Source organism: Panthera pardus, unplaced genomic scaffold (genome assembly GCF_024362965.1).
Source record: "Panthera pardus isolate Hobbes unplaced genomic scaffold, ASM2436296v1 HiC_scaffold_11, whole genome shotgun sequence".
Lineage (NCBI taxonomy): Eukaryota > Metazoa > Chordata > Mammalia > Carnivora > Felidae > Panthera > Panthera pardus.
This window is the reverse complement of record NW_026526666.1, coordinates 27,014,766-27,034,803: the sequence shown is the minus strand read 5'-3', so window position 1 is coordinate 27,034,803 and position 20,038 is coordinate 27,014,766. Positions and strand designations below refer to the sequence as shown.

At 34.9% G+C, this 20,038-nt stretch overlaps 1 protein-coding gene across 5 annotated transcripts in view; it reads right to left on the bottom strand.

The window, feature by feature from the left end:
• The window catches only part of ARHGAP29 (Rho GTPase activating protein 29), a 63,478-nt gene that overhangs the window by 8,868 nt on the left and 34,572 nt on the right, over nt 1–20,038 (bottom strand). For all 5 annotated transcript variants that reach the window (XM_019457555.2, XM_019457552.2, XM_019457554.2 and 2 more), the window contains 11 exons: nt 19,793–19,903; nt 19,621–19,701; nt 18,564–18,752; nt 17,698–17,835; nt 6,323–6,480; nt 5,669–5,808; nt 5,063–5,167; nt 2,753–2,851; nt 1,068–1,207; nt 602–790; nt 195–332 (listed from right to left, as the gene is read on the bottom strand). In XM_019457555.2, the coding sequence (XP_019313100.1) occupies nt 195–332; nt 602–790; nt 1,068–1,207; nt 2,753–2,851; nt 5,063–5,167; nt 5,669–5,808; nt 6,323–6,480; nt 17,698–17,835; nt 18,564–18,752; nt 19,621–19,701; nt 19,793–19,903 (1,488 nt within the window). The remainder of the gene's footprint in view (nt 1–194; nt 333–601; nt 791–1,067; nt 1,208–2,752; nt 2,852–5,062; nt 5,168–5,668; nt 5,809–6,322; nt 6,481–17,697; nt 17,836–18,563; nt 18,753–19,620; nt 19,702–19,792; nt 19,904–20,038) is intronic.

Genomic DNA, 20,038 nt, shown 5'->3' with positions numbered 1-20,038 from the left:
AATGAATGTTTTGATTATTATTGGTCTTTAAACTATATATGTATTTTATATACTCTTTGATCTGTACAATAATTAGAGACACATCGATATAGTCTATGTCAATGAAAATATATGTGTAGTAAATGTTATCAGCAAAACACAAGTCATATTTTTTCTTTCTGTTTAATGGTACTTTTCAAGGATGAAAACGTTACCTGTCGAAGGTATAATTTCAAGACGTCACAGATGTCATGTGAACTAAATTCTGAAATGTCTACCAAGTGCATTCCATTTTCCAAGGCTTGACACAGTTTTTCAGTTTTTATTTTGTTTCCACATACACGATAAATTCCCTTAAGAAAATGGAAAAATTGGGCACAATTCTCCTTTAGTATCAATGGTTAAATGAAGACATATAAATATATCTGATGTGTCTATTTCAATTTTTCTTAATAATTAAGGAAAAAAACTAGGGCCAAGTGAGGTATTTTCCAAATAAATCTGAATAAATTCAGTTCCTTATTAAAAATTGAGAGCACTGTTTTCCTTTAAAGTCTCACCATTAGAACAAATCATATAGGCATTTGTGTTTTTAAACTTAATTTTAAGAGTTACAATGTACCTGTAGACACAAGGCTCTATGTTCAATCTCTGAAGCACATATTTTGAGTATAAATGGGATGCCATCTGATTCCTTTTTTGCAACTTGTGTGAATTCTGCTCCAAATAAGTGTATTTTCCCTGGAAGTTTCTGATGACCACAAATGATGACTAAATTTTCCAAACACTTTCGGTGACAAACAAGGAGACACTACAAGAAAATAACAGTTAAAACATGGTTCACTCACTTTAAAGCTGTGAACAACAGACAAACTAGGTAGAGTGGTAACATAACAAAAACGAGTTTAAAAGGTACTGGTGTTTGAAATACACTCAATATCTGAATGAAATATAAAATTACAGAAAGTACACTATAGTTTAATTTCTTAAAAATATACCCGCAAGAGATCTCAATCAATAAAATTAGCAACAAAAAAGTATACAGAAAAGAGCATAAAGGAGCTAATGTAATTCCAGAAATGTCTTACCTCTTCACATTCAACACCTTGGAATACTACAATGCCTTCACAATCCCTACATTTTGTGGGGGACCTTAATTTTCGAAACTTGTGAGTGAGAGCTGCCTTTGACATCAATGTTTTCTTAAATGTTCCAAGGGAGTTGGGTCCTTGAAACAGAGATAAATTAGTATAAGAATTATAAAATGGCATAAAAATTATAACACATGATACTAAGTTTTAAAAAATCTTTAGACCTGGTAATAATTCATGCATTACAAAAAGCTGTTAATTTGAGTCTGTAACATCAAAATAAACATTCAATTGATAGATCTCTTAAAGGTAAACATTTATCAAATATTTGAGCAATGGGTAAAAATCATGACCAAACCAGTAAGATACTTCTAATATAGCATGGCATAATGTTTTCAGAATCAGTAAATCTACACTGTTATTAATATACTCTTTATAGCGCCTGGAAGGGTGTTATGGAGGTGGCATTACATTCTTAGAAAATGCCCCTATAGGCGCCTGGGTGGCTCAGTCGGTTAAGCGACCGACTTCGCTCAGGTCACGATCTCGCGGTCCGCGAGTTCGAGCCCCGCGTCGGGCTCTGGGCTGATGGCTCAGAGCCTGGAGCCTGCTTCTGATTCTGTGTTCCCCTCTCTCTGCCCCTCCCCCGTTCATGCTGTGTCTCTCTCTGTCTCAAAAATAAATAAACGTTAAAAAAAAAATAATTAAAAATAAAAAATAAAAAAAAGCTTTAAAAAAAAAAAAAAAAAAAAAAAAAAAAAAAAAAAGAAAATGCCCCTATAAAAGTTTGAAAGAAAGAAAACTAGCTGTATGAGACCAGTTTGTCAGTATTATTTGCATTGAAGATAAAGCTACTCTTATTCTTTTTTTTTTTAATGTTTTTATTTATTTTTGAGACAGAGAGAGACAGAGCACGAGCAGTGGAGGGGCAGAGAGAGAGGGAGACACAGAATCCAAAGCAGGCTCCAGGCTCTGAGCTGTCAGCACAGAACCCAACGCAGGGCTCGAACTCATGGACTGTGCGATCATGACCTGAGCTGAAGTCGGACGCTTAACCGAATGAGCCACCCAGGCACCCCAAGCTACTTATTCTTAATTCATTATAAAATTACAGATAATACTAGCTAGTTCTGTATCAATACCCTACCAGAGGTCAGATGTTCCATGTTATCTTAGTTAATGATGCCCAAAAAGGTATATCAAGTTTTCAAATGTGCAAAACTTATTTATATGAGTCTAATTCAAGTCATTAAGGTAACTGATATCTTTTGTATCTGTCAACCTCTATAACTTTCCTTGTCCTCAAGAATGTATTTACTTTTTCTGCCTAGCTTCTTCCACTATTTCTTTTAAAGAGACTTTTTCTGAGTTTCTCATGCATTGCAACCTTTTAACAGTTCAGTCACTGTATTTGTTTTATAAAAGATCAAAATAACTAGCCTATTTTGGCATCAAATACATTTTAGAGTTAGTAGTTTTGTTGCTTATTCTTTTATTTTTATTTGTAACTTTCACTAGTACATTATTAGCCCATACTTTACATAATTTGGGGGGATATATTTAAGTCATTATAATGTCTCTTAACATACAGCAAAGTAATTCTTTATACTATTTTCCTAATATCATGCAGTGCTGCTGACTCAAAGGGTTTAGTGGGTACTTGATTCACATTAAAGCAATACCAGCTTCTGAAGGGGAAGGTGGCTCTCTCTCATCTAAATCATCGGCAGAAGACATGGTTCCACTGGATGGAGTTCGTGGAAGTTTTCGATGAAAGTCTCCTAAAAGAAAATTGTGAATACAATCACCTGACCAATGTAGAATTTAAGAAATGGGTAATGACAATATTTTTGGAATAACACAATCATACTATTCTGCTCAAGAGAACAAACAGAAATAGAAAAAGCTGCTTCCATTCGCAGACTTTGGATACAGGGAATTATGATATTTATTACTAGGAACAACAGAAAATTCAACCAAACCTGACTTTTCCAAATAAATTTAAAATTGAGGAATCATACATTCCAGTAAGACCTTACTGCCAACTTCTGATAGTAAGTGTTAGAGACTGTATGCTTTACAAGGGCAAGGAATACTGGCACAATGGTAAATTGTCATTAAATACTCGTTGAATTGAGTTACAAAGAAATGTATACAGTGTAACCTAAAGCAGTCTAAAATATACAAACATCTATGATTACAGCAACACAACAGTAAGATCACATTAATGTTGCCCAGGAAGATGGGAGAATGGGAAGCAGGAATAGAGATCCCTGGCAGGGAGGTGAGAACACAGGACACAAGCCACGTCAGCAAAGGACACTGTGCAGGTATCAGAGCAGCTGGACTAGGTAACGAGGTTTATCTGCTCCCTGCTGATATTACAAAGAGGGTGATATCTAAGTGGAAGATTTCACTCACCTCAAGGCCTTAACGATCTTAGGGCTGAGAGATGATTTAAACCAACATCTTTCCCTCCAAAAGATTCCTTTCAAAATATGTTTAAGAGATACGTGGTCATCTAGTTTTTGTTTTGAATGTGTTCCTACCGACTGAGAAATCATGGGGTCACATGTTCCATTCACAACGATTCCAACTGTAAAATGGTTTCCTTACATTTTTGAGCAGCAGTCTGCCCGCTTATGAAACCCAGCCTCTGGTCACACTTCTCCCTAAAGGAGCAGACAAGCCCTGTCCCTGTAATCTCTTCACACTCCAATATGTGAGGACAGCTGTCATGTCCCCAGGTTTCCTCATTCCCAGATCAGGCATCCCTAGGTCTTTACCATTTATCTTGTGACTAGTTTACAAATTTTTGTCTTTATCACATGAAGTCTTATAGGATTCCAAATAATTTAGGGTGTGCCCTAGTTTGGGTCTTAATTTCTGGGGATAGCTACAACCATCTTGTGTTTACAAAGCTAATTAGAAATATCTAGTTAAGTATTTAGGCTCTTATCTCTGGGGTGCCACCTGAATGGAGCTAGTTTTAAAGGAAGACACAAAGTAAGCCTACAAACCCCAATGCTGCATAGAAGTTATTTCTAAATTTAAACTCAAGAGATGTATTTATATGAATAAAATTTCTGTAATATGTAGAACACTGTAAAAAATATCTTGGACTTTTGAGGTAGGCTAAATCTTATAATATATCTCCCACAGTGCCAAGGATCCTAGGAGAAGGGCCAGGAAGAATAGGACTAGAGCAGTCTTTGGTAAAAGAGTGGAGGAGAAAGAATGCCAAAGTAAGAATCTCATGGGTTTGAAGTAAAAATCTCATGGGTTCAAACGCCACCTTCTTTTCCTGCTAGCTGTATTACCTATGGCTTATCTTCGTTAAAGCCACTAAAGCAGAGTTCAGAATATCTATCCTGCCTCTCTAAGGAGCATGGAATTCTCTTTATCAAAGTACCTTTTAAGGTGCACTTACAAAAATTGAGTAACTATAGGCACAAAAAGTGGTGTTAACTATATTGTTCATCTTAGCAATTAACTACAAAGCAATCTAAAAAATACAGTTATGTTCACAGAATAGTATACTATAGAAGATATGGTATGAAATAAATACAGCTATTCACATCAACATGAATCTTAAAAAAGATGAAAGAAGTCACACACAAAAAATAGTATATAATTCCATCTGTATAACATTCCAAAGAGGGAAAAGCTCAAGTAGATACAGGCACTAACACATTTAAAATAGCTACAGAATTATTAACAAAATTCAGGATGATGGCTTATTCTGGTGGGCAACAGGGCAAGGTTTTCAAGGAGGTGTCCACAGGGCCCTTCTCATATACTGATAATATTTTATTTCTTATAGGCTGGGTGGTGAACACATGAGGATCTGTTTATTTTTCTTTAAACTGTGCGTGTATATATACACACTCCTCTAGGACACAGTTCCTTATAAAAATAGTGTAGTTAAAATATATCCCCCCAAAAGGAGTATTTCATTGAATTTTCTCTGCTAGACTTAAATACTTACATACCTGGACTTATAGATTCAGAATCCAGAGATCTAGATTCACTGCTTCCACCAGTGCTCTCAGAGTCACTAAACATCCCAAATGTCCATGACCTTATAAAAGAGGGACCTTCAAGAAAAGAATATTTAAAGTCAAACTTGGCTACAGAAGGATTTCATCAGGCAAAATACTGACATTACAGAAATGAGACAAGTCAAATTCCTTTAGCAGTGATCAACCATTGACTTTAAGATAGTCGCAGTGTGGGGTGCCTGGGTGGCTCAGTGGGTTAAGCATCCAACTTCCTCTGAGGTGATGATCTCACAGTTCATGAGTTTGAGCCCTGGATCTGGCTCTCTGCTGTCAGTGCAGAACCCGCTTTGGATCCTCTGTCTCCCTCTCTCTCTGTTTCTCCCTCACTCACACACTCTCTCTCTCTCAAAAATAAAGATTAAAAAAAAAAAAAAAAAAAAAAAAAAGAGCCACAGTGCTTACAACTTTGACTAAGGTCTCACAGAGTTATAATTCAAGGCCTGATTTTTAAATTTCAGAGCTGCAACTCATTTAATAATCACATTTAAGTAATTTGATCTTTCATAAATTAGAGCTCCCTTTAATGTTAAACGGTACCTGTTACATCAGCACTATTGGAGCATCTGTCCTCTTCAATTTTACTAGAGGGGTCAGCAAGGCGCACTACATCTTCTAACGAGTCGCTGGGTCCATATCCAGAAGTGTGAGGACTATTTGTTAACTGCTTATTTACATTCCTAAGAAAAACCCAAATAAAATTCATCATTTAGGAGAATGACTAATTAACAGCCTATTTTATTCTCTTTTTAGAAAAATCTGTTAATTTAATGAAGAGTAATTAAACTAAGTGAATATCAAGAATAAACATTATAAGGGTTCAGCTTCTTAAAGGAGATGTGAAAAAAATTTATTAATCACTTGAACTTGTTACAGCTGAAACATGGAAAAGAGGAGCAAAAGTATGGTTAATAATTCGTGTCATGGTTAAACGTTTCTAGTATAACCACTGCAGAAAATGGAGGTTGTTAAATCTGTGGGCATTCAAAATTGACATGGTTTGCCACTCTCAGAGGATGTCTAAATCTCAAAGAACTGAGCCTTGTGTCAAACTGAAAAGCTTTAGTCTTACATGAGTTACATCAGGATATTTAAAAAATTCAGAAATTCTGCCGTTAGAAAAGACACCATCTTATACCAGATAGAAACTTATTTTATCTTTAGAAATAATTTCATCTATACATTAATTCTCACCCATCAACTTTTTCTTCTTCAGTTGAATTTGTGGCCTTGACAAACTCACTGTACTCCTGGCCTGGGTCATAGAGTTTGGCGCTATCACAGAGAGACTGTAAATTGCTTGCAAGGGAGGCTGCCTGTAGGTGTTGCATCTGGAAGAGGTTAACTGTTACCTATGGTCACAGAGACAAAAGGCAAAATAACTTATGCTATCCAGAATGCCTTGTAAATATACATTTATTTCAAGTGCCAGCACCAAGAAAAAGGCCACACTGGGAAGCATACAACACTGAACACCATCGTGAGCATATTATGTTTCCTGACTTTGGGCAAGGTCTAGAAAAAACAAACAAACAGATTTAATCCAACATCTAGAAGTAATCATTGCCGCAAAACTGTCTTTAAACTGAAAAGTTCAAATCTTTTTGTCCCCCAGTCTGCTCCCTGAGTCAGGAACTTAAGTCCTTTTCTTCTGGATCCTCTATGGTAGCACAGTGTCCTAAGTGCTTTGTAAAGGGGAAATGACCAAATGAACAGTAATAGAAAGTGTCATTAGCCAAAGTCATACTGTAATTCTGCACATTTTCTGGTATTGCTCAAACATATACGACTTCCAACTCCATGCCCAGCTTTCATCACCTACATCAAATTTTTAGTTATTCCAGGGTACATGGATTAGAGCAAATGTTTATGACAGCTATTCAACTAGAATTTACCTTAATTTCAAATAAGGGAAAAAGTTTCTCTCATATAAATTAGTAATAAATCTAAAATAAATTTAGTTCAGTGTAATTTTCTACCTTGTATCTTTTTAAAGATAAATTTTTCTTAAATGTATTTTAAAACAAAACAAAAAACAAAGCAAAACAAAGCAAAACAACTCTTGTTCTAATTCTTTTCACTCTTCAAAGCCCATTGATTTGCTTAGGTCTTTAATGACTGACCTGGTCATTTCTCCTTCCTCTCAGTCATGTAATTATGATCTTTATCCCATAACCTTCAACACTTCATAATTCAAGACAATTTTAGATATTCAGAAGTAATCCTTGATGTCCATGATATAACTTACAATTTTTCTGGGATATAATGTCATTTCTGTATCTTCTCTAAGATAGTGAGAGAACCTGTCTAGCATCTTTGTACCTCAAATAATTTGTCTTTTCTTGCAATCTCTAAAAAATGCGATATGTCCTAGGGTGAAAATAAAATTTTTTAAAAAACAATTTGAGAGATGGTGTTGAAAAATAAGTCACCCAAGTTCCCAAGTTCTGCTTTTGATGGAGGAGAAGAGAACATAAAGAAATATGAGAAAGTCATGGTTCTTCCTAGAAAATAATATCTATATTCAAGAACTGAATGTTGGATTTGGTATCTGTTTGGATCTGCATGTGAATAAATGCTAGTCAGAACAACTAAAATTGATCAACTAAATTGGTTCCAAAGAACTCTAGTCAATAAGAAATTTTTTTCACAAATATATACACAGAACACCTTTATTATAACTGTCTCTATACATTACATGCTGTAGAGATTTTTGTAACTTTGGGGATTTGTCCAAATTTGAGAGACTTTAACCTCAAAGCCTACTTCATACACTGATAGGTATTGCTCTCCAATTTTTCAGATGGGTTAATTCTCTCTTCCTAAATATATGCTACACTCTTTGAGAGCATATAACTGACTTAAATTTCTTTTATATACATAGTGGGCATTAATAAATACATACATGCTATATACAAAATTAAGTAAATTCTTATGTACATCAAATTAAAGGAAATCATAATTGTTGGATCACCAAATAGCATCATTTTTTAAGAGGTATGTAGACAAATAAGATTATAGTTTGTGAAAGAGCTTAAAACCATACTGTACGAAAAAAATCTGATCTGCGGGTGTTTAGTCTGAAAAAAAAAACAAAACATCCAGGAAAGGAAGATAACAATTATCTTTAAATATTTAAAGTGTTATTCTGTAGAAGAGGGAGTATATCACAGTATAGTATGACCTGAAAGGGCCACAAGAAAACATTTTTTTCACTCAGTAGAAACATTATATTAGTTTTGGAGCTGTCACACCCAGGCTAAATAATCATTCAGCAAGACAGCACGGTATTTAAGAGCACAGGTTCTGAAGTCATTCAACCAAGTTCTATCCTAGCTTTACAACTTACATGCTGGGTGACCTTGATCAAGTTATTTGTAACCTCTCTAAGCAAATGCTTCAAAAAAAAAAAAAAAGTTAATGTGTAAATGAATCATATGGGGGATTCTGTTCAAAATGCAGATTCAGATTCCAAAAGTCTGAATTGAAACCTAAAATTCTGCATTCCTCATAGGTTCCCAACGTCATGAGAATGGGACTGGACCAAGGACTGCATTTTGAGAAGAAAGGTTTTCTAAACTTTAGTTTCTTTCCCAGTGAGACGGAGCTAAAAACCAGTTATATTTACTTAATGGAATTGTGTAAGAATTAAATGAGTTAATGTAGGCCAGGAACTTAATACACTGGCAGGTGCATACTCAATTTTAGCTATCATTAGCTATTGCCTGAGGTGAAAAGGACTCTTTAAATGTAAAGGGTTGGCCTAAGTGACTCATAAGGTAATTTTGATTCCTGGGATTTTATAATTCTTTTACACCATTTTGTTAAAATTGACTCTATAAGTTAATCACATATTGATTGGAATTTGGTAAATGAATGAGATACAATTTTAAATACTCAGGAACATTTTATGGAGAGTTTCTGATTCAAATGGAATAGGCTCAATGCTCCCAGTCTCCCACCGAATTCTCAACTATCTGAAAATGCTGAAAAGTAAACAGTAGCAGGCAGATTGTAGAAAGGAACAACAGGTGTGCGTGGGTGGCTAGGTCGGTTGAGTGCCCAACTCCTGATTTCGGCTCAGGTTGTGATCTCACAGTTGTGGGATTGAGCCCGGTATCTGGCTCTGTGCTGAGCATGGAGCCTGCTCGAGATTCTCATTCTCTCCCCAACCCCCCCCCCCCCCCCCGCCACCCACCTCTCTCCCTCGCTATCTCCCCCTTCTGCCCCTTTCCTGCTCACGTTATCTCTGTCTCTCTCAAAATAAAGAAATAAACATTAAGAGAAGAAAACTACTAACCAAGGTATGAGCAGTCCAGTGCTATGCTTCCTGTATTTCTGTTGCTACTTGTTTCCCAGCCAATACTGAACTCCTATTCAAAGACATGTGACTGAAAGAGTTGGGGGAAACCTTCTGGTTTCTTTTGTATGTTTGTTTTCTCTTGTCCCCCAGCCCCAAAGCAAGTTCCAAGCACAAAGACGCAGTGCTGTGGCAGTGGTGGCAGTAGCAGCTGAGCAGACATCTAAAACTTTGAGAGGAATTCTCTATGATCAAATAAACTGTGATCTGAAGAGGGAGGGGTCTGAAATACCTGTCGTTTTTTGTCTTTATCCTTTTCCTACTTGACCCTCACAGCAGCAGAGTAGGCCTACTAGGTTTCAGAGCTAGAAAACCTGGAAGGGATTCCTTAGGAGCTGTGATGTGAACCTAACTAGGTAGATCAAATGCTTGCTGAAATTTTTTAACAATAAACATTCAGTATAGGTTATAAAGTCACATAAGGTAATACTGGAAAGTGCAGGATATTATCCAAAATTACTTGTTAGAAGAACCAGGAAATCTCAATTGACAAGAGAAAAGACAATAAACAGACACTAACCCTGAGATGACTCAGGTATTGGATTATTAGATAAAGACGTTAAAGCAACTATTATGACAGTTTAAATAAGTACAGGCAAACAATCTTGAAATATGGTAAGACTGAAGTCTCAGCAGAGAAATGGAAGATATTAAAAAATAAAAATTTACTACTGAAAAATATAGTATCCCAAACAAAAAAATTTACTATTTTGACTGTATAGGAAAATGGAGATAACAAAGGGAAGAGTCCGTGAACTCAATGACAGATCCAACAGAACAACAATCAAGATAAAAAAGAGGGGTGCCCGGGGTGGCTAAGTTGGTTAAGCATCCAACTTTGGCTCAGGTCATGATCTCAAGGTTTGTGGGTTCGAGTCCAACATTGGGCTCTGTGCTGACAGCTTACAGCCTGGAGCCTGCTTCAAATTCTGTGTTTCCCTCTCTCTGTCCCTCCCCCACTCATGCTCTGTCTCTCTCTGTCTCTGGATAATAAATGTTAAAAAAAAGAGAAAGAAAAAAAGATTAGGAAAAAAAAAAAAAAAGACCCTCCAGCCCCTTAGGATAACAAAGGTCTAAAATTTGAGTCACTGAAGTCTTAGAGGAAGAGGAGAAAGTGCTACAAAAAAAAAATTTTTTTGAAGAAACAATAGCTGACAACCTCCCAAATATTCCAAGAGTCAAACTTGTAGATGCAAAAAGTTCAGGGAACCAAAAAGAGAACAACTTCAACAAAATTCACACTCAAATGAGTGTTGTTTCAAAATGGTGAAAACCAAAGACAAAGAAAAAACCTTGCAAGCAAAAAACAAAACAACCCCCCCAAAAACATTCCATATAGAGGGAGCAATAATTCAAATGACTATGGATTTCTCAAAGTATATAGATGTAGCATACATGTATCAACTACAACCCAAAGCAAGTAAAAGGGACTTACAGTGGGACTATGTGCTTTCTACATTCCACTTGAAGTGGTAAATATATTAGTTCTAAGTAGAAGAAAGTTTTTATAAACATGTCCCTACAGCAACCATTAAAAAAAAAATTGTATAAAGCAATATAGTCAAAAACCCAATAAATCTAAATGTGGATAACAAATTAATTAAAATGTAAATGAGCATTTTAGGTAAATTAAAATATAACTCTAGGGGCACGTGTGTGGCTCAGTCAGTTAAGTGTCTGATTTTGGCTCAGGTAATGATCTGAAGGTTCATGAGTTCAAGCCCCACATTGGGCTCTCTGATGTCAGCATGGAGCCTGCTTCAGATCCTCTGTCTCCCTCCCTTTGCCCCTCCCCTCCTTGCTCTCTCTCTCTCTCTCTCAAAATTAAATAAACATTTAAAAACATATATAATTGTAATACATAAATAAAAATAGATTAAATCTGTAATATAGATTAGCTGTAATTCTAAAAAATTATCAATTTATCCAATATAAGGCAACAAAATGGAAACAAAGGGAAACATTAAGGTATAAACAGAAAAAAAGAGTAGGCCTAAATTTGAACATACATTTGCATTAAATAGAATGGTCTAAATATTTCACTTAAAAGACAGATTATCAACAGATTAAAAAAAAAAAGACTGAACTATATGTTATATAAGAAATTCACTTTAAATATAATGAAAAATACGATAAAAATAGGGAGGCAAATGATAAGAGACCCTTAAATACAGATAACGAACCAAGGGTTGCTGGAGGGGAGGTGGGTGGTGGGATGGGTTAAATGGGTGATGGACATTAAGAAGGGCACTTTACAGAATGAGTGCTGGGTATCATATGTAAGAGATGAATCACTGGGTTCTGCTCCTGAGGTCAAGACTACACTGCATGTTAATGAGCTTGAATTTAAATAAATAGATAAATAAAATGATAAAACTAAAACTAGAAGAATGTAAAAAGATATACCATGATAAAAATTACTAAAAGAAAATTGAAATACTTGTATCAGTATTAAATAAAGTAGACTAAAAAATAAAATAAAAATTACCAGGATAAAAAGAAACATTTTGTAAGGATAAAAGGATTAATTTACCAAGAATATGTAACAATCATTAATGCACAAGCAACTGAGTTTCAAAATACATAAAGCAAAAACTGATACAACTAAAAATATACAATATGTTGAAGACTTCAAAACTCCTTTCTCTGAACAAATTGATGGTTACCAAAAGGGAAGTGAGTGGGGGTTGGGTTAAATAGATGATGGGGATTAAGGAGAGCACTTGTTGTGATGAGTATACTTATTGTATGGAAGTGTTGAATCACTATATTATACACCCGAAACGAATATTACACTGTATGTTAACTAATGAATTTAAATAAAAATTTAGGGGCTCTTGGGTTAAGCATCTGACTCTTAATTTCAGCTCAGGTCATAATCTCACAGTTTGTGGGTTTGAGCCCTGGGTAGGGCTCTGCACTTGGGGTTCTCTCTCTCTCCCTTTCTCTGTCCCTTCCCCACTCTCTTTCTCTCAAAAATAAGTAAACATTAAAAAATTTAATTAAATAAAAACTTAAAAAAAAAAACCCTCCTTCCTCTGTAATTGACAGAAGTAAAAGGTAAATCCTCAAAGATATAGAATAAATAGCACCATAAACCAACAACAACCAATTGACATAAAATACCCAAGGCAACAAAAGCAGAATACATACACATTTTTAAAAGTATATGCATGGAACATTCACCAAGACAGACCATATCCTGAATCATAAAACAAACCACAATAAATCTAAGAAAATTGAAATTATACAAAATATTTCTCTCATTATAACACAATTAAACTAGAAATCAGTATCAGGAATATATCCAGAAAATCCTTAAACACTTGGAAATTAATCAACTTCTACATTACCCATAGGTCAAAGATGAAGTCTCAAGGGAAATTAGGAAATATTTTGTAATGTACAAAAATAGAGCCATAAAATTCAAAATTTGTGGGATGTAAGCATTACTTAGAAATCTAAATACTTAAATATTTGTATTAAAAAAGTACAGAGGTCTCAATGAACAATCTAAGCTTCCACCTCTAAAAAAGAAGAGTTAAAAGAAACTAAAATGAAGAGCAAAATAAACCCAAAGCAAGCAAAAATAAATGAAATTTTAAAAAGAACAATAGAGAAACCAATGAAATTAAAAGCTAGCTCTGGGATGCCTGGGTGGCTCAGTCAATTAAGCATCAGACTCGATTTCAGCTCAGGTTATTATCTCATGGTTCAAGCCCCATATCAAGCTCTGTGCTGACAGAGAACACTTGGGATTCTCTCTCTCTCCACCCCCTCCCCCATGTGCCCCTGTGCACTCCCATGTGCTGTACTTTCTCTCAAAAATTAATAAACATTTTAAAATAAATTAAAAACAAATAAATAAAAGCTAGTTTTCTGAAAAGGTCAATCAAAATGATAAACCTCTAGCCAGACTAACTAGAGGGAAAGAAAGCAAGCACAATTACCAATATCAGGAATATCACTACAGTCTATTGAGACACTGAAAGTTTATAGAAAACCTATGAACAACTTTTTGCACATAAATTACACAACTGAGGTAAAAGGGACTGATTACATGAAAGCCACAAACTACCAAAAATCACCCCAAAAGAAATAATTAACTCAAACAGGCCTATATCAAAATAAATTGAATACATAATGAAAAACCTTCCAAAAAAACGGGGCACCTAGATGGCTCAGTCAGATGGCATCTGAATCTTGGTTTCGGCTCAGGTCATGATCTCACGGTTTGTGAGTTCGAGCCCCACATTGGGCTTAGCGCTGACAGCACAGAGCCTGCTTGGAATTCTTTCTCTCCCTTTGTCTCTGCCCCTCCCCTGCTCACTCTCTGTCTCTCTCTTAAAATAAATAAACTTAAAAAAAAAAAAAAAAAAGAAAGAAAGAAAAGAAAAACCTTCCAAAAATGAAAACCCTAAGCCCATTTGCTTTCGCCAGAGAATGCCACCAAACAATTGAAGAAATAACACCAGTTTCTCTTCCAGAAAACTGATAAGAAGGAACACTTCCCCATTCATTTTATAAGGCCAGAATTACCCTGATATAAAACCAGATTAAAAAAAAAAGCATAGATACCAATGTCTTTCATTAACAGAGAAGAAAAAGAAAAAAATACTCAACAAAATACTAACAAATTGAACCCAGCAATATATAAAAAGAACAATGTATAACAACCAAAAGCAGCTTATCCAGGAATAAAAGACTAGAGATCAACACTCAACTATTAATATAATCCATCATATTAACAGACTACAAAAGAAAAACTGTTATCACATCAAATGATGCAAAAAAATCATTTGATAAAATCATCTCTTTTTTTAAAAAACAAAGACACAATTATAAATGTTTATAATAATTTAATTAGCAAACATTGCATATTTAAGTTTTGTAAATTGTATTTATACATTATTTGTTCTAAATATGTTCCTTTCCCATATTTAGGTGTACATGAAATAGTATATAAAGGTACCTATAAAAGAATTTAGAAAATATATACACATATATTAAATACATACTATAGCAGACAGATTTGCTAGTTTATGCTGTAATAAAAAACAATCCCAAAATTCTCAACAGTTAAAAAAAAATTCTCTCTTCATGATAAAACTCTCTGCAAATTAGAAAAAGGGAAATTCCTTACCCTGATAAAGGGCATCATCAAAAGACCTATAAGCTATTATATTTAATGGTGAAAGACTAAGTGCTTTGCCCTTAAAATCCAGAATAGGACAAAGATATCTTCTGTCACAGCCACAGTCAGTGCAAAAAAGAAAAAGAAATAAAAGGAATACAGACTGGAAATGAAGAAATAAAACTGTCCTTATTAGTAGATAATATGATTTTCTATGTAGAAAAGCCCAATGTTTCTACAAAAAAAGTTCTAGGACTAATTTCAGCAAGGTTGCAAGATTCAAGATCAATACACAAAAATCACTTGTATTTCTGAATAGTAACAATGAACAATTGAAATTTGAAATTAAAGAAATGTGTATGCATAGATACATACACATAAATTATATGTGGTATGTATTTAATCTATTTATTTATTTGTATCAATCACACTCACAATAGCCGCCCAAATAAATACATACATACATAGGTTTAAATCTAACAAAACATGTGGAAAACCTTTATGCTGAAAACTATAAAATTCTGATTAAAAAAATACTATGTTTCTAAATAAGTGGAGAGACATACTCTCTACATGGATTGAGAAACTCTATATATATTTAAGATGCTACATATACAGTCAATTCTTCCTATCTGATCTAAGGTTTAACACAATTCCAATTAAAATACTAACAGGCTTTGTTTATAGATACAGACAAGCTGATTCCAACATTTTTATGGGCAAAGAATCTTAAATACTCACAACAATTCTAAAAAAGAATAAAGTTGAAGACTCACACTACCTGATTTTAAGACTTGATATAAAACAGTAGTAATCAACATAGTAGAATTTGGGCCAAAGGAAAGGTACATATATCCATGGAACAAAATAGGGAGTCTAGAAACTGACCTATAAAAATTCGGTCAATTGATTTTTCACAAAGACGCAAAGGCAAAGCATTGGAGAGGGCTCAATGTTTTCAACAAATGGTACTGGAACAAGTGGACACCTGTATTAATGCTTTTCATTTTCCATATTTTATAATGTTTTGATATCTTAAAAAGCTTGCTCGCTGGGGAGAGTCTGCTCCTCCCAGGGCTAACCAATTCTTAGCCCAGGGGTAGAGGGTGGAGGGGGCACATCTTTCATATACAACCTGAACAACCTCATTAACTAACTCTCACACACCAAGTCGGTATTTTCTCCTGCTCTGAATCATCCCAGGGCTAGGTACAAGCAACTAGAGACCACCCCTATATCCCAAAGCACACTGGACTTATTCAAGCTAACCAATCCTATACTGCTTATCCTGATGTACCTTGCTTTTCTCTTGAAAACCCAATAAAGGCTATGTACTCAGCTTTCCCCTCACTCCTGCCTCTGCTTCACCAAACCTGGCACTTCTGTGACCCTGTGTGGCACAGCATGTTCCCTTCTCTCGGGAAATGGAAGTAAGCAGTTCATCTTTCAATAACATTGACCTCTCCATGTCAGCATTCAGTCATTTCCACAAATTAAAACCCCATGGGTATAATTTTAATACATCTATATGCAAAAAAATACACCTTGATCTATACTTCATGCCTTATATAAAAATTAAGTCAAAATAGATCATATATCAATGTCGAACTATAACATTTTTAGGAGAAAACATAGGAGAGAAGTTTTTGTGACCTTTAGTTGGGTGAAACACTCTTAGATATAATGCCAAAAGCATGACCCATAAAAGAAATTCCTAAGTTAGACTCCATCAAAATTAAAACCCTTTGTTCCCTGAAAGAAACTGATATATGAATAAAGTTTCAGACTGGAAGACAAAATATGCAAACTCAACAATAAGAAAACAAACTCAAGTTTTAAAAACTGGCAAAACAGAGATTGCAAATAAGTCCTTGAAAAGATGCTCAGTATCATTAGTCACTCCAGAAATACAAATTAAAACAACTACCACTACACACGTATTAGAACAGTTAAGATATAAAAACAACAACTGACAAGTGTTGTGAAGGATGCAGAACTACCAGAACTCTCGTATATTACTGGTTAGAATGAAAAATGTTATGGTCATTCTGGAAAACAATGTGGCAATTTCTTGTAACGTTAAACAGACATTTACCATACCATCCAGTAAGCTCGCTCCTAGGTACTTACCCTAGAAATATGAAAACTTATGCTCACACAAAAACCTGTAAACAAATATTCATAGCAGCTCTATATTCACAATCACCCAAAACTCGAAACAACACAAATGTCCAACTGATAAATGCATAAACACTGTGGTACACTCATGTAACAGAATACTATTCAGCAATAAAAAGAAATGAACTATTGATCCATGCATAGCACTGATGAATCTCAAAGACATTATGCTGAGGAAAAGAAGCCAGTCTCCAAGTTACATGCTATAGGATTCCATTTATATGACACTCTGGAAAAGACCCACCTATAAACACAGAGCACAGGTCAATATTTGCCAGGGGTCAGGGTTGGGTAGACAGTCTGACTACAAAGGGGCAGCATGAGCCAAATTTTTTGGAGTGATGGAATTGTTCTGAATCCTGATTGTGATGGTGGTGGTTACACAAATTTATACATGGGTTACAGCTTGTGAAATGTATACCCAAAAAAGGTATTTTGTATATAAACTTTTAATAAAAGTCATTTTAAAGAGGCAAATGAAAATATTTGAGGGAAGGATACTTTTTTCCCAAATAAATCATTGGGTTCAATTTTAATATTTAGTTTATGCAAATTTTGAAGAATAGATCTTATAGTACTGATAGAAGTTTCAATGGTCAAATCCATTTTGTCAACCAAGTTAAGAAAGACAGTGGCTTAGAGGCATGTTCAAACTCTCAGACTTTAATTTTAATTGGACAAATCATCAATCCATGGAGTGTCCAGATAAAAAATGTAACTCAAATCATATACTGCTATGAAAAACTGAAATTCAATTTTCAAACTCTAAATGTTTCATTAATCTCAGAAATTAAATCCCTTAAGAATCATGACCCATCAAGCATCGCACTCCCTTCTGCAGATATTTACTCTTTTTTGCCCCTGGCCTTCAAAATACTGAAAGAAAAAAAAACTTACAGCTTTAAGGGTAAGATCACACTGAAAAACAAGTTTCTGGAGTTGTGTTAAAATTTCTCTTTTGGTATTTTCTAGATCGTTTCGTCTCTCTTCAACATTTGTCACACAAACTTTGTAGAGTTCATTTGCTTCTTCTACCTTCAGGAATATCACAGAAAAAAAAAAAAATAACACTGACCACTAGAATTTATATTTTAAAACAAATACATATATAATAAAACTCAATTTAAATAATTGAAAAATCTTTTTATACAAAAATTATGAAATAATCTGTTTCAAAGAGAATATTTCTAAAGATAACAATGTGTTCTGGTCAGTGATTCATGGGCACCTGACTTTAATGGACAGTCAAGTAGGACTTACAATTAGTATACTATGTACGAAATACATGTGTACTTCTATTTAACAGCCTTTTCTATTTACAGTCACCATTTTCTTTATAATCTTCTTATAAACAATATAAAGTTCCAGCCTAGCTTTGCTATCAGGTACTGGAATCAGTATACATATACACACAGTTGCCTAAAAGGTGAACTTCCTGAACAATCAAGTCAAAATATTAAACTACTGCTTTCTCTAAGATACTTTTTCATAAACAAACCCAAAGATTTAGAAGGTAGGCAAAAACCTCTTAGCATACTGATTCTCAGGGTGTGGATCCCACCACCAGCAGCAGCAGCAGCATGACCTGGGGACCTGTTGGAAGTGCAAGTTGCCTGGGGCCAATCCTAGAGCTACTCAATCAGAAACTCTGGATTTGGAGGGGGGGGGGGGGGGGCAGTAGCCTGTTTTAACAAGCCTTCCAGGCAATCCTGAGCCTTAGCAGATTATTGCTAATTCAACTTGCAAACAAAAAAGATGATTACTTTTTGAAGAGCCTCCTCTTCCAACCTTCGCTTTTTTTCTAGCTGCTTGTTGAGATTTTTGACTACTCCACCAGTTGAGCACAGATGCTCCTCTTCTGCACGAAACATGGAAGATTTTGCTTTTTCGTACTCATCCTGACGTTGCATGCATAACAGTTTTGCCTTTTTAAGAGCAGTCTCTGTTTCAAGCTACACAGAAAAAAAAAAAAGACTATTAAATGCAGAATAAGAAACCCTAATGTATAAGCTTCTTTAGCATATTCAACAAGCTAATTAAGACAGCATTTTAGAAAAACTACAGATTAAGATGCATCTTCTACGGTAGGTGCTTATATACTGCAGATGATTTTAGATATTCACAAATAGGTAGATGAAACTCCATCATAACTTGTTTAATTTTTTTTTTTTTAAATTTTTTTTTTTTTTTAACGTCTATTTATTTTCGAGACAGGGAGAGACAGAGCATGAACAGGGGAGGGTCAGAGAGAGGGAGACACAGAATCTGAAACAGGCTCCAGGCTCTGAGCCATCAGCACAGAGCCTGACGCGGGGCTCGAACTCACGGACCGCGAGATCATGACCTGAGCCGAAGTCGGCCGCCCAACCAACTGAGCCACCCAGGCGCCCCTGTTTTTTTTTTTTTTTAAATTTACATCCAAATTAGTTAGCATATAGTGCAACAATGATTTCAGGAGTGGATTCCTTAGTGCCCCTTACCCATTTAGCCCATCCCCCCTCCCACAACCTCTCCAGTAACCCTCAGTTTGTTCTCCATATTTATGAGTTTCTCCTGTTTTGTCCCCCTCCCTGTTTTTCTAGTATTTTTGTTTCCCTTCCCTTATGTTCATCTGTTTTGTCTATTAAAGTCTTCATATGAGTGAAGTCATATGATTTTTGTCTTTCTCTAATTTCACTTAGCATTAATACCCTCCAGTTCCATCCACGTAGCTGCAAATGGCAAGATTTCATTCTTTTCGATTGCCGAGTAATACTCCATTGTATATATATACCACATCTTCTTTATCCATTCTAGATGAAACTCCATTATAATACTAACCATTTTATTTTGTTCCTGTTTCCAAAGTTCTTTTATTTCCTTCCTTTGTTTTTCCATTTCATTTTTCCTCCCAAGTAGAGGCTGTCAAGAGCATTTTAAAAAAAGGAAAAAAGCTGTTATCTAAAGGTATGCTGTTGTTAAAGAAATGTGTATTACACATATACATTTTTACCTGCACAAATTTGTTGGCTTGGAGTGCTGCGATTGTTTGTTGCAAAAGATGACTGTTTTTGATATCACTAAGAAGAGCACTGGTAAATAGAGACTGCAATGGCATAAACTCCTAGAATTCAAAATTGAAAAGTAAATTTTCCAATAGAAATAGCACTAAAGTTCTAGATCTCCCATTACTCTTCTTCAGAAGGAGAAATTTTAAGTTTAGACTTTTTTTGCAGAAAAACTAGTCATAAATACGACT